At 64.5% G+C, this 12054-nt stretch overlaps 3 protein-coding genes across 3 annotated transcripts; all 3 read left to right on the plus strand.

Annotated features, from left to right (window-relative positions):
• Positions 1-434: 434 nt before the first annotated feature.
• On the plus strand, positions 435-3668 carry LOC130248529 (acrosin-like). The gene is given in 6 exon segments (XM_056482339.1): positions 435-659; positions 1085-1327; positions 1897-2162; positions 2378-2457; positions 2459-2524; positions 3001-3668. Coding segments are annotated over 6 exon segments (1086 nt in total). The 5' UTR covers positions 435-588; the 3' UTR covers positions 3361-3668.
• Positions 3634-7277, plus strand: LOC130248527 (acrosin-like). The gene is made up of 5 exons (XM_056482333.1): positions 3634-4180; positions 4288-4551; positions 5121-5386; positions 5554-5689; positions 6537-7277. Exons 1-5 carry the CDS (start codon positions 3681-3683, stop codon positions 7117-7119), a joined length of 1749 nt encoding a protein of 582 aa, XP_056338308.1. The 5' UTR covers positions 3634-3680; the 3' UTR covers positions 7120-7277.
• An 851-nt stretch (positions 7278-8128) lies between these two features.
• On the plus strand, positions 8129-12024 carry LOC130248530 (acrosin-like). The gene is made up of 5 exons (XM_056482340.1): positions 8129-8276; positions 8538-8768; positions 9876-10141; positions 10738-10883; positions 11495-12024. The coding sequence occupies exons 1-5, from the start codon at positions 8206-8208 to the stop codon at positions 11804-11806; spliced, it is 1026 nt and encodes a 341-aa protein (XP_056338315.1). The 5' UTR covers positions 8129-8205; the 3' UTR covers positions 11807-12024.
• Positions 12025-12054: the final 30 nt, after the last annotated feature.

Here is a 12054-nt window from a genome sequence, read left to right on the forward strand (position 1 = left end):
TTATTATTTATTTATACAAGAAATATTTATAATATATAATACATTTATACATATATTTATATATATAAATATATATAATATATATAATATACAATATATACATATATACATATAATACATATAAAATACATTTATTTATATAAGAAATATCTATAATTTAAATACATATAGATTTATTTATATCATAAATAGTTATAATATATAATACATATATGCATATAATATATTTATATATTTTATATATATATATATATATTTATATATTTATATATATCTAATAGGTGATATATACATATATACATATATACATATAATATATATAAAATAGATTTATTTACATAATAAATATTTAGACATTATAAGCTGCATATAATGGAGCAACAAGATAATACGATTAATCAACGATGATTAATTATTTATGGGTGCAGCTATCTCTATATTTAATTTGGATTTAATTGGGAGGTGCCACCATTCCAAGGTTCCAGGACCCTGTGCCGCCCCTCTGTGACATCAGCCCGGCCTGGTGGCGCCGCTGCCACCACCAGAGGTGACACCCGGGTTCTGCCACTGCCACCCGCGCTGGCACCGATGGCTTTGCTGGGGCTGCTCGTGCTGCTGGCCCTGGCCCGGCCCGGGGGGGCCACCTGGGACACCTGCAGGTCAGGGGGGCTCGGGGACACTCGGGGACACTGGGGACACTCGGGGACACTGGGGACACTCGGGGATACTCGGGGATACTGGGAACACTCGGGGACACTGGGGACAGTCAGGGACACTCGGGGACACTGGGGGACACTCGGGGACACTCGGGGACACTGGGGGACACTCGGGACACTCGGGGATACTGGGAACACTCGGGGACAGTCGGGGACACTCGGGGACACTCGGGGACACTAGGAGGCCGTCCCCGCTGTCCCTGTAGTCCCTGCTGTCCCCGCTGTCCCCGCTGTCCGTGCTGTCCCCTCTGTCCCTGCTGTCCCTGCTGTCCCCGCTGTCCCCCCTGTCCCCCCTGTCCCCGCTGTCCCCGCTGTCCCCGCTGTCCCCGCTGTCCCCGAGCAGGGCACTGATGGCTCTGTGCTTCCAGAGGCACCTGCGGGCTCCGGCCCGTGGCTTCTGACCACAGCTCGCTGGTCTCTGACTACGAAACTTCGGGGTCTTCTCGTGTCGCCTCGCTGGTCAAGGACAGTCCTGGTGTCCCCCCAGGGGCCTGGCCGGGCGTGGTTGGCATCCAGAGCGCCCTGGAGAACGGCACGTGGCACATGTGTGCGGGCGTGCTGATCCAGCCCCGCTGGGTGCTCACGGTGGCGCGGTGCTTCTTCAGGTCGGGGTAAGGAGGAGAGGGGACGGGGCTGGGACCCCAAAGGGGCTGGGGTGGGACCCCAAAGGGACAGGGATGGGACCCCAAAGGGACAGGGATGGGACCCCAAAGGGACAGGGGTGTCCCCAGAACAGGGACAGGGGTGGGACCCCAAAGGCACTGGGGTGGGACCCCAAAGGGACAGGGATGGGACCCCAAAGGGACAGGGGTGGGACCCGAAAGGGACTGGGGTGAGACCCCAAAGGGACTGGGGTGGGACCCCAAGGGGACAGGGGTGGGACACCAAAGGGACAGGGGTGTCCCCAGAACAGGGACAGGGCTGGGACCCCAATAGAGACAGGGACATTCCCATAGCAAGGACAGGGTTGGGACCCCAACAGGGACAGTGGTGAGACCCCAACACGGACAGGGATGTCCCCTCAGCAGGGTCAGGGATGTCGCCACATCAGGGTCAGGGATGTCCCCTCAGCAGGGTCAGGGGTGTCCCCTCAGCGGGTCAGGGGTGTCCCCTCAGCGCGGGCAGCTGCTGGGCTGTCACACCCCGTGGCTCTGCCCCCCGTGACCCCTCTGCTCCCCAGGGACGCCTCCATTTACGAGGTGGTGATCGGGGCCATCGACCTGGGTGAGCCGGGCCCCAACGCCGTGCTCAGACACATCCAGAGGATCCTGCTGCACCCGGAATACGTGGCGGCCACGGCCACGAGCAACATCGCCCTGGTGGAGCTGGACACGCCCGTGGAGTGCAGCGACTACATCCAGCTGGGCTGTGTGCCCGACGGCTCCCTGGCCGTGCCCGAGCTGAGAACCTGCTACATAGCGGGGTGGAGAGCCACCCCTGCCAGCGGTCAGTGCTGGGGGCTGAGCCCGGCTGGGGGGGGATCTGGGGCTCGGGGGGGATCTGGGGGCTGTGGGGGCTGTGAGGGCGCCGAGGGCTCTGGGGGCTGTGGGGCTCTGGGGGGATTTGAGTCTCTGGAGGCTCTGGGGGCTCTGGGGGCTGTGGGGCCGGGGCAGGGCCGGGTGCTCAGCGCCCTCTGTCCCTCTGTCCCTCCGTGCCCGCAGCCCCCAGCCCACGGCTGGTGCTGCAGGAGGCCAAGGTGCGGCTGATGGACGCCCAGCTGTGCAACAGCAGCCGCTGGTACGGGGGGGGCCGTGCACCCCCAGGACCTGTGCGCGGGGTACCCGCGGGGCGGCATCGACACCTGCCAGGTGCGGGCTGGGCACAGGGACCCCAAACACGGCACAGGGACCCCAGAGCCGGCACAGGGACCCCAGAGCCGGCACAGGGACCCCAAACACGGCACAGGGACCCCAAACACGGCACAGGGACCCCAGAGCCGGCACAGGGACCCCGGAGTCGGCACAGGGACCCCAAACACGGCACAGGGACCCCAAACACGTCACAGGGACCCCAAACACGGCACTGGGACCCCAGGGTTGGCACAGGGACCCCAAACACGGCCCGTGGGACCCTCACTCCCAGCACAGGGACCCCACAGCTTGTCTCCCCCTGTCCTTTATCCCCTGTGGCCCTTCCCCTGTCCCCTGTCCCAGGGCTGCCACTCCCCACCCATGGATCCCTGTTCCGGTGTCCCCCTGTCCCCAGACCCCACCCAGTGTCCCCTGTCCCCCCGAGGTGTGGCTGTGACCCTGGAGCAGCCCCTGACCCCTCTCTCCCGGCCCAGGGGGACATCGGGGGACCCCTGGTGTGCAAGGACAACGATGGTGACTACTTCTGGCTGGTGGGACTGGCCAGCTGGTGCCGAGGCTGCTCTGGAAAAAAGCGACCCGGGCTGTTCACATCCACCCAGCACTTCCATGGATGGATCCAAGCCCAGTTGGGATCGACGCCAGCCCAGAAACCCACAGAGCCAGCGCTGATCCCAAGCCTGACCCCACCCCTGATCCCCACTGTGATCACAGAGGCACCAGAAGTGGAATTGGACACGTCCATAACAGTTTCATTCCCCAAGGACATCCTGCTGAGGTTCTTCGGGACTCTGCAGGACTTCCTGGACTTCCTGAGGGACAAAATAGATGGATGAGGAAGGGGAGCAGATCCCGTTCTGGCTGCAGAGGATTTCCAGCAGTCCCCGCTGGGGCTGTGGCTGTGGGGCCAAAGGCAGCCAGGGTGCCCAGGGCTGTGTGCCCTGCCCACACCCTGCCCTGAGCCCACCCTGATGGTGATTCCAGCTTATTCTTGAAATAGATTTGTTCCTGTTCCCCGTTATCCACGTTGTCCAGTTCAGTCTCCTGGGAAAAACAAGGATGGGGAAAGCTGGGATGAGTGGGACAAATGGGTGGGGTTGGGGACAAAGGGGAACCAGGGAGGGGAGGGGAGGGGAGGGGAGGATGGGCCTGGCAGATGGAGAGAGGGAGAAACTTCTCCTGCCCAGGTTCCCCCAGAACAGCCTCAGGTGTCCCAATCCTGGAAAAAGTCACTGAGAGGGACAGGAATGGGAACAGCTGGAGCTGGGAGTCCTGTGGAGCTGCTGGAGGTGCCACCTGGGCTGTCCCCTGTGTCACCAGCTCCTGCCCCACCCCACTGCCCCCTCGATCCCAAGGGATGGGGATCCCTGGATTTGGGACAGCCGGATCCCTCAGCTCCCTCCCTGCCACCCAAACCACCCCAGGGCTCCACAGCTCTGTGCTGCCCCTGTGCCCCACCCCGGGCCACCCTGCCCTGCCCCCGCATGGAACCGGCCCCTCTGTGACATCAGCCCGGCCTGGTGGCGCCGCTGCCACCACCAGAGGTGACACCCGGGTTCTGCCACTGCCACCCGCGCTGGCACCGATGGCTTTGCTGGGGCTGCTCGTGCTGCTGGCCCTGGCCCGGCCCGGGGGGGCCACCTGGGACACCTGCAGGTCAGTGGCTCTGGGAGGGGGTTTGGGGCACTCAGGGGGTTCCCTGGCAGAGCCCCCCGGGGTTCTGTGTCGCTGCTGTCCCCCCAGTGGTGGCTCTGCGCTTCCAGGGGCACCTGCGGGCTCCGGCCCTTGGCTTTCGACCACAGCTCGCTGGTCCGCGACTACGAGCGCTCTGGCGGCGACTCGGGAGCTTCGGGCTCTTCTGGCGGCGCCGCTGCTGCCAAGAATGGCCCCGGTGTCCCCTCGGGGAGCTGGCCCGGCATCGTCAGCATCCGGGCCACCCTGGAGAACGGCACGTGGCACATGTGCACCGGGGCGCTCATCCACCCGCAGTGGGTGCTGTCGGTGGCGCGGTGCTTCATCGAGGTCAGGTGAGGAGGGGCGGGGGCGGGGTGTCCCCAGGGCACGGGGGTGTCACCAGGGCACAGGGGTGTCACCACAGGAGGGTCAGAGGTGTCACCAGAGCACAGGGGTGTCCCCACAGCACAGGGGTGTCCCCATAGCACAGGGATGTCCCCAGCACAGGGGTGTCCCCAGGGCACGGGGGTGTCCCCAGGGCACAGGGGTGTCACCACAGGAGGGTCAGGGTTGTCACCACAGCACAGGGGTGTCCCCAGGGCACAGGGGTGTCACCACAGGAGGGTCAGGGGTGTCCCCACAGCACAGGGATGTCCCCACAGCACAGGGGTGTCCCCAGCACAGGGGTGTCCCCACAGCACAGGGGTGTCCCCACAGCACAGGGGTGTCCCCAGGGCACAGGGCGGTCTCCAGCACAGGGATGTTCCCAGAGCACAGAGATGTCCCGAGCACAGGGGTGTCCCCACAGCACAGGGATGTTACCAGGGCTGTCCCCAGCCCAGGGCTGTCCCCAGCTCAGGAAGGGAGCAGCGCCGCTCCCCCCCTGGCTCTCTCTGCCAATCCTTTCTCCTCCTGCTCCCAGGGACGTGTCCCCATGGACGGTGCTGATCGGGGCCACAGACCTGAGCCAGCCCGGCCCCGAGGCCAAGCAGCTGCGCGTCAGGAGGATCCTGATGCACCAGGACTACAAGGCGGACTCGGAGTGGAACAACATCGCCGTGCTGGAGCTGGACCAGCCCGTGGAGTGCAGCGACTACATCCAGCTGGCCTGCGTGCCCGACGGCTCCCTGGCCGTGCCCGAGCTCAAAACCTGCTACATGGCGGGCTGGAAAGCTGCCCCGGACAGCGGTCAGTGCTGGGAGGGCTGAGGAGGGGCTGGGCTGGAGCAGGGCACAGGGTGAAGATGCCCCGAGCCACATCCGGGCTGTGCCCTGGGCAAGGACGGGGCGGGGTGGGGGCACAGCCCGGCCTGGGGAGGGGTTGGGACAGTGGCTCAGTGTCCCCCGTGTCCCCAGGAGCCGTGCTGCAGGAGGCCAAGGTGCGGCTGATGGACGCCCAGCTGTGCAACAGCAGCCGCTGGTACGGGGGGGGGCCGTGCACCCCCAGGACCTGTGCGCGGGGTACCCGCGGGGCGGCATCGACACCTGCCAGGTGCGGGCTGGGCACAGGGCTGGGCACAGGGACCCCAAACACGGCACAGGGACCCCCGAGCCGGCACAGGGACCCCAAACACGGCACAGGGACCCCAAACACGGCACAGGGACCCCAAACACGGCACAGGGACCCCAGAGCCGGCACAGGGACCCCAGAGCCGGTACAGGGACCCCAAACACGGCACAGGGACCCCAAACACGGCACAGGGACCCCAAACACGGCACAGGGACCCCAGAGCCGGCACAGGGACCCCAAACACGGCACTGGGACCCCAAACACGGCACAGGGACCCCAAACACGGCACAGGGACCCCAGAGCCGGCACAGGGACCCCAGAGCCGGTACAGGGACCCCAAACACGGCACAGGGACCCCAAACACGGCACAGGGACCCCAGAGCCGGCACAGGGACCCCAAACACGGCACAGGGACCCCAAACACGGCACAGGGACCCCAGAGCCGGCACAGGGACCCCAGAGCCAGCACAGGGACCCCAAACACGGCACAGGGACCCCAGAGCCGGCACAGGGACCCCAGAGCCGGCACAGGGACCCCAAACACGGCACAGGGACCCCAGGGTTGGCACAGGGACCCCAAACACGGCCCGTGGGACCCTCACTCCCAGCACAGGGACCCCACAGCTTGTCTCCCCCTGTCCTTTATCCCCTGTGGCCCTTCCCTTGCCCACCCATGGGTCCCTGTCCCCTGTCCCAGGGCTGCCACTCCCCACCCATGGATCCCTGTTCCGGTGTCCCCCTGTCCCCAGACCCCACCCAGTGTCCCCTGTCCCCCCCGAGGTGTGGCTGTGACCCTGGAGCAGCCCCTGACCCCTCTCTCCCGGCCCAGGGGGACATCGGGGGGACCCCTGGTGTGCAAGGACAACGATGGTGACTACTTCTGGCTGGTGGGACTGGCCAGCTGGGGCGAGGGCTGTGCAGGTGACAAGCGACCCGGGCTGTTCACGTCCACCCAGCACTTCCACGGATGGATCCAGGTGCAGATGGGGCTGGTCCCCGCTGGCACGAAGAGTCCAGAGCCAGCCCCGACTGTCACCGTTGTGGGTGAGCCGGCAGAAACGGTACCAGAACCAGAGCCAGTACTGATCCCCGAGCTGGAACCCGTACCAGTAACTGGAGCAGAAGAAGAACAGCAAGAAGAAGAAATAGAAGAAGTAGAAGAAGATATTGAAGAAGCAGAAGAAGATATAGAAGAAGCAGAAGAAGATGAAGAAGAAGCAGAAGAAGAAATGGAAGAAGCAGAGGAAGATGTAGAAGAAGCAGAAGAAGTAGAAGAAGAAGTAGAAGAAGAAGCAGAAGAAGAAGAAGAAGGAGAAACGTTTATTACAGTTTCATTCCCCAAGAACATCCTGCTGAGGTTCTTCGGGACTCTGCAGGAGTTCCTGGAGTTCCTGAGGGACAAAATTGATTGAGCAGGAGGGGGAGCAGATCTGGATTCTGGGGATCCCCACCATTCCCTGGCTGTGCCAAAGCCACCCCCGGTGCCAGGGCTGCTCTGTCCTGCACCCACCCTGGAGATGAACTTGTGTTTGTTATTGAAATAGAGTTGTTCCTAATGATCCTCCAGCCCAGTTCAGTCTCCTGTGCACGACGAGGGTGGGGCAGTCTGGGGAAAAAAATCTGGGGTTGCTCCTGGTTTGGGGGGATGAGGGGAGGATGGGAATGTCCCAGGGTGTAAGTGATGGATTCCACATCTGCAGCGCCTCCTGGGGAGCCCTTAGGAAGGGTGGGACAGGGTCAGAACCCGCTCTGGGGCAGCAGCAGGACCACCCACCCTGAGGGGTCATCTTGGGCCGCCAGGAGCTCAGTGGTCCAGCACAAAAACCTTCAGGGGCTCTGGGAATTCCTCAGGTGAAACTCCTCACCCTGTGGGAGGTTCTGGACGTTCCTGCCTGGACTTTAGGGGATGGAATCACAAATTTGGGGGTTTGGGACACAGCCACCAGTGCTGGACATCTGGAGAAGGACCAGACCAGCAGGACCAGTGCAACCAGCCCTGCTGGCCCACACTGTGACCCCACAGGTTGTGCTCTGACTCGGTGGTTTTAAGGTGATTTTTCTCAATTCCTTCCATTTATTGGATCCTTTCCTTCAACCAAACCAGCACAAACCAAACCTCAGGTGTCCAAAACCTGGAAAAAGTCACTGAGAGGGACAGGAATGGGAACAGCTGGAGCTGGGAGTCCTGTGGAGCTGCTGGAGGTGCCACCTGGGCTGTCCCCTGTGTCACCAGCTCCTGCCCCACCCCACTGCCCCCTCGATCCCAAGGGATGGGGATCCCTGGATTTGGGGCAGCCGGATCCCTCAGCTCCCTCCCTGCCACCCAAACCACCCCAGGGCTCCACAGCTCTGTGCTGCCCCTGTGCCCCACCCCGGGCCACCCTGCCCTGCCCCCGCATGGAACCGGCCCCTCTGTGACATCAGCCCGGCCTGGTGGCGCCGCTGCCACCACCAGAGGTGACACCCGGGTTCTGCCACTGCCACCCGCGCTGGCACCGATGGCTTTGCTGGGGCTGCTCGTGCTGCTGGCCCTGGCCCGGCCCGGGGGGGCCACCTGGGACACCTGCAGGTCAGGGGGGGCTCGGGGACACTGGGGACACTCGGGACACTCGGGGACACTCGGGAACACTCGGGGACACTCGGGGACACTCGGGGACACTCGGGGACAGTGGGGCCACTCGGGGATACTGGGGACACTGGGGGACACTGGGGACACTGGGGGATACTGGGGGACACTGGGAACACTCGGGGACACTCGGGGACACTCGGGGACACTCGGCCGCTGTCCCCGCTGTCCCCGAGCAGGGCACTGACGGCTCTGTGTCCCCAGAGACTCCTGCGGGCTCCGGCCCATGGCGCTGAACGAGAGCGCCGCCGTTCCCGAGTTCGGCTCGTCCGGGTCTCCCGACGGCGCCGCCAACCTCGATGTGCCCCCGGGGGCCTGGCCCGGCATCGCCAGCGTGCAGGTCACCATGGAGAACGGCACCTGGCACATGTGCACCGGCGCGCTCGTCAGCCAGCGCTGGGTCCTCACGGCCGCCAGCTGCTTCGACGGGGCCGGGTAGGGACAGAGGGGACAGGGGACACCGGAGGGGACGGGGGACACCGGAGGGGACAGGCGTGGGACACCAGAGGGGACAGGGATGGGACACCAGAGGGGACAGGGTGGGACACCAGAGGGGACAGGGGTGGGAACCCAGCAGGGACAGGGATGGGAGCACAGCAGGGACAGGGTGGGACACCAGAGGGGACAGGGATGGGACACCAGAGGGGACAGGGATGGGAACCCAGCAGGGACAGGGATGGGAGCACAGCAGGGACAGGGTGGGACACCAGAGGGGACAGGGATGGGAACCCAGCAGGGACAGGGATGGGAGCACAGCAGGGACAGGGTGGGACACCAGAGGGGACAGGGATGGGACACCAGCAGAGTAAAGAATGTCCCCACAGCAGAGACAGGGATGGGAACCCAGCAGAGATAGGGATGCAACACCAGTGGGGACAGGGATGGGACACCAGTGGGGAAAGGGATGGGACCCCAGCAGGGACAGGGATGGGACCCCAGCAGGGACAGGGGTGTCCCCACAGCAGGGTCAGGGTTGTCCCCACAAAAAGGTTACAGATGTCGCTACAACCAGGGCAAGGATGTCCCCATGGCAGGGTCAGTGATGTCCCCAAAGCAGGGACAGGGATGTCTCCACAGCAAGGACAGGAATGTCCCCATGGTAAAATCAGGGATGTCCCCACAGCAGGGGCAAGGGTGGGATCCCAACAGGGTCAGGTATGGGACCTCATCAAGGTCAGGAGTGTGCCCACAGCAGGGTCAGGAGTGTCCCCACGACAGGGCCAGGGGTGTCCCCATGGCAGGGGCAGGAATGTCCCCTCTGCAGGAACAGGGATGGGACCCCATCAAGGTCAGGAATGTGCCCTCAGCAGTGTCAGGGGAGTCCCCTCAACAGGGCCAGGGGTGTCCCCTCAGCAGGATCACGGGTGTCCCCTCAGCAGGGCCAGGGGTGTCCCCTCAGCAGGATCACGGGTGTCCCCACACCAGGATCACGGGTGTCCCCTCAGCAGGATCACGGGTGTCCCCTCAGCAGGATCACAGCCTGGGAAAAGCCGGGCTGTGCCAGCCCTGGCTCTGCTCCCTGTCACTCTCCACGCCCCCCAGGCCTGTGGTCGAGTGGAAGGTGGTGATGGGGGTCACGGACCTGGTTCAGCCGGGCCCCCAGGCCCAGGTGCTCCCGGTCAAGCAGATCGTGGTGCACCAGGACTACGTGGCGGCCACGGTCACCAACAACATCGCGCTGCTGGAGCTGGACACGCCCGTGGAGTGCAGCGACTACATCCAGCTGGGCTGTGTGCCCGACGGCTCCCTGGCCGTGCCCGAGCTGAGAACCTGCTACATAGCGGGGTGGAGAGCCACCCCTGCCAGCGGTCAGTGCTGGGGGCTGAGCCCGGCTGGGGGCTCTGGGGGGCTCTGGGGGCTCTGGGGGCTGTGGGGGCTCTGGGGCTCTGGGGGGCTCTGGGGGCTCTGGGGGCTGTGGGGGCTGTGGGGGCTGTGGGGACTTTGGGGGGCTCTGGGACTCTGGGGGCTCCGGGGGCTCAGGGGGCTCTTGGGGCTCTGTATGTTTTGGGGAGCTCTGGGGGGATCTGGGGGCTCTGGGGGCTGTGGGGGGATTTGAGGCTCTGGGGCTCTGGAGGCTCTGGGGGCTTGGGGGACTTTGGGGGCTCCGGGGGCTCTGGAGGCTGTTGGGGCTCTGGGGGGCTCTGGGACTCTGGGGGCCTTGGGGGGTCCGGAAGCTCTGGGGGCTCTTGGGGCTCTGTATGCTTTGGGGGGCTCCGGGGGCTCTGTGGGGCTCTGGGGGCTTTGGGGGCTCTGGGGGATCTGGGGGTCTTGGGGGGCTTTAGGGGCTCTAGAGGCTCTGAAGGCTAGGGGGGCTCTCGGGGCTCTGTGAGGCTCAGGGGCTCTGGGGCCGGGGCAGGGCCGGGTGCTCAGTGCCCTCTGTCCCTCTGTCCCTCCGTGCCCGCAGCCCCCAGCCCACGGCTGGTGCTGCAGGAGGCCAAGGTGCGGCTGATGGACGCCCAGCTGTGCAACAGCAGCCGCTGGTACGGGGGGGCCGTGCACCCCCAGGACCTGTGCGCGGGGTACCCGCGGGGCGGCATCGACACCTGCCAGGTGCGGGCTGGGCACAGGGCTGGGCACAGGGACCCCAAACACGGCACAGGGACCCCAGAGCCGGCACAGGGACCCCAGAGCCGGCACAGGGACCCCAAACACGGCACAGGGACCCCAAACACGGCACAGGGACCCCAGAGCCGGCACTGGGACCCCAAACACGGCACAGGGACCCCAGAGCCAGCACAGGGACCCCAAACACGGCACAGGGACCCCAGAGCCGGCACAGGGACCCCAGAGCCGGCACAGGGACCCCAAACACGGCCCAGCTCTGGCCCCCCATCCCCAGGGCCCCACCACTGACAGGTGTCCCTTCCCCATCCATGTGTCCCTTCCCGGTGTCCCCTTGTCCCCAAGGCCTGGCACTGCCCTCAGATCCCACCCCACGCTCCTGGCAGCCCCGGGTTTGGATTTCCTGGAATTTCCATTCCCTGCCCACCCTGCTCACTGTGCGGGGATGAGGCAGAGCCCACCCTGACCCAGCCCCACGCTGCTGCCATTTTGGCCCCCCAGCCCCCGGGCAGAGCCTTCCCACGGGAATCCAGCCCGGAATGCAGCTCAGGAGGGTTGGGATGGGAAGAGCAGCCCCTGACCCCCCTCTCCCGGCCCAGGGGGACGTAGGGGCTCCCCTGGTGTGCAAGGACAACGCTGAGGACAACTTCTGGCTGGTGGGGCTGGCCAGCTGGGGCGAGGGCTGTGCCAGGGCCAGGCGGCCGGGGGTGTTCACGTCCACCCAGCACTTCCACGGGTGGATCCGCGCCCACACCGGCCCCAACCCCGCGGCGCCCACGGCCGCGCCCGTGCCCACCCTGAACACGCCGGGACCGGAGCCGCCCGTGGCCCCCAGCCCGGAGAGCAGCCTGAGGAGCCTGCTGGAGAAGCTGCAGGAGCTGGTGGAGGTGCTCAAGAGCAGGATAGAGTGAGAGGAGGGAGAGCAGATCCCGTTCTGGCTGCAGAGCATCCCCCAGCCGGGGCCGTGACTGCGGTGACAAATCAGCCCCGGTGCCCAGGGCTGCTGTGCCCTGCTCACATTCCTGCCCTGGGGCCTCACGGGTGCTCAGGTTGGTTTAATCCTTGGAATAAAGTTCTGTTCCACCCGTGCTGGGGGTTTAGGGGTGGAATTCTGCAGGTTCGTGATCCTAAAACCAAAGCCGTGCTCCTTCCCCATTCC

The sequence above is a fragment of the Oenanthe melanoleuca genome, chromosome 1A, assembly GCF_029582105.1.
Source record: "Oenanthe melanoleuca isolate GR-GAL-2019-014 chromosome 1A, OMel1.0, whole genome shotgun sequence".
Taxonomy (NCBI): Eukaryota; Metazoa; Chordata; class Aves; order Passeriformes; family Muscicapidae; genus Oenanthe; species Oenanthe melanoleuca.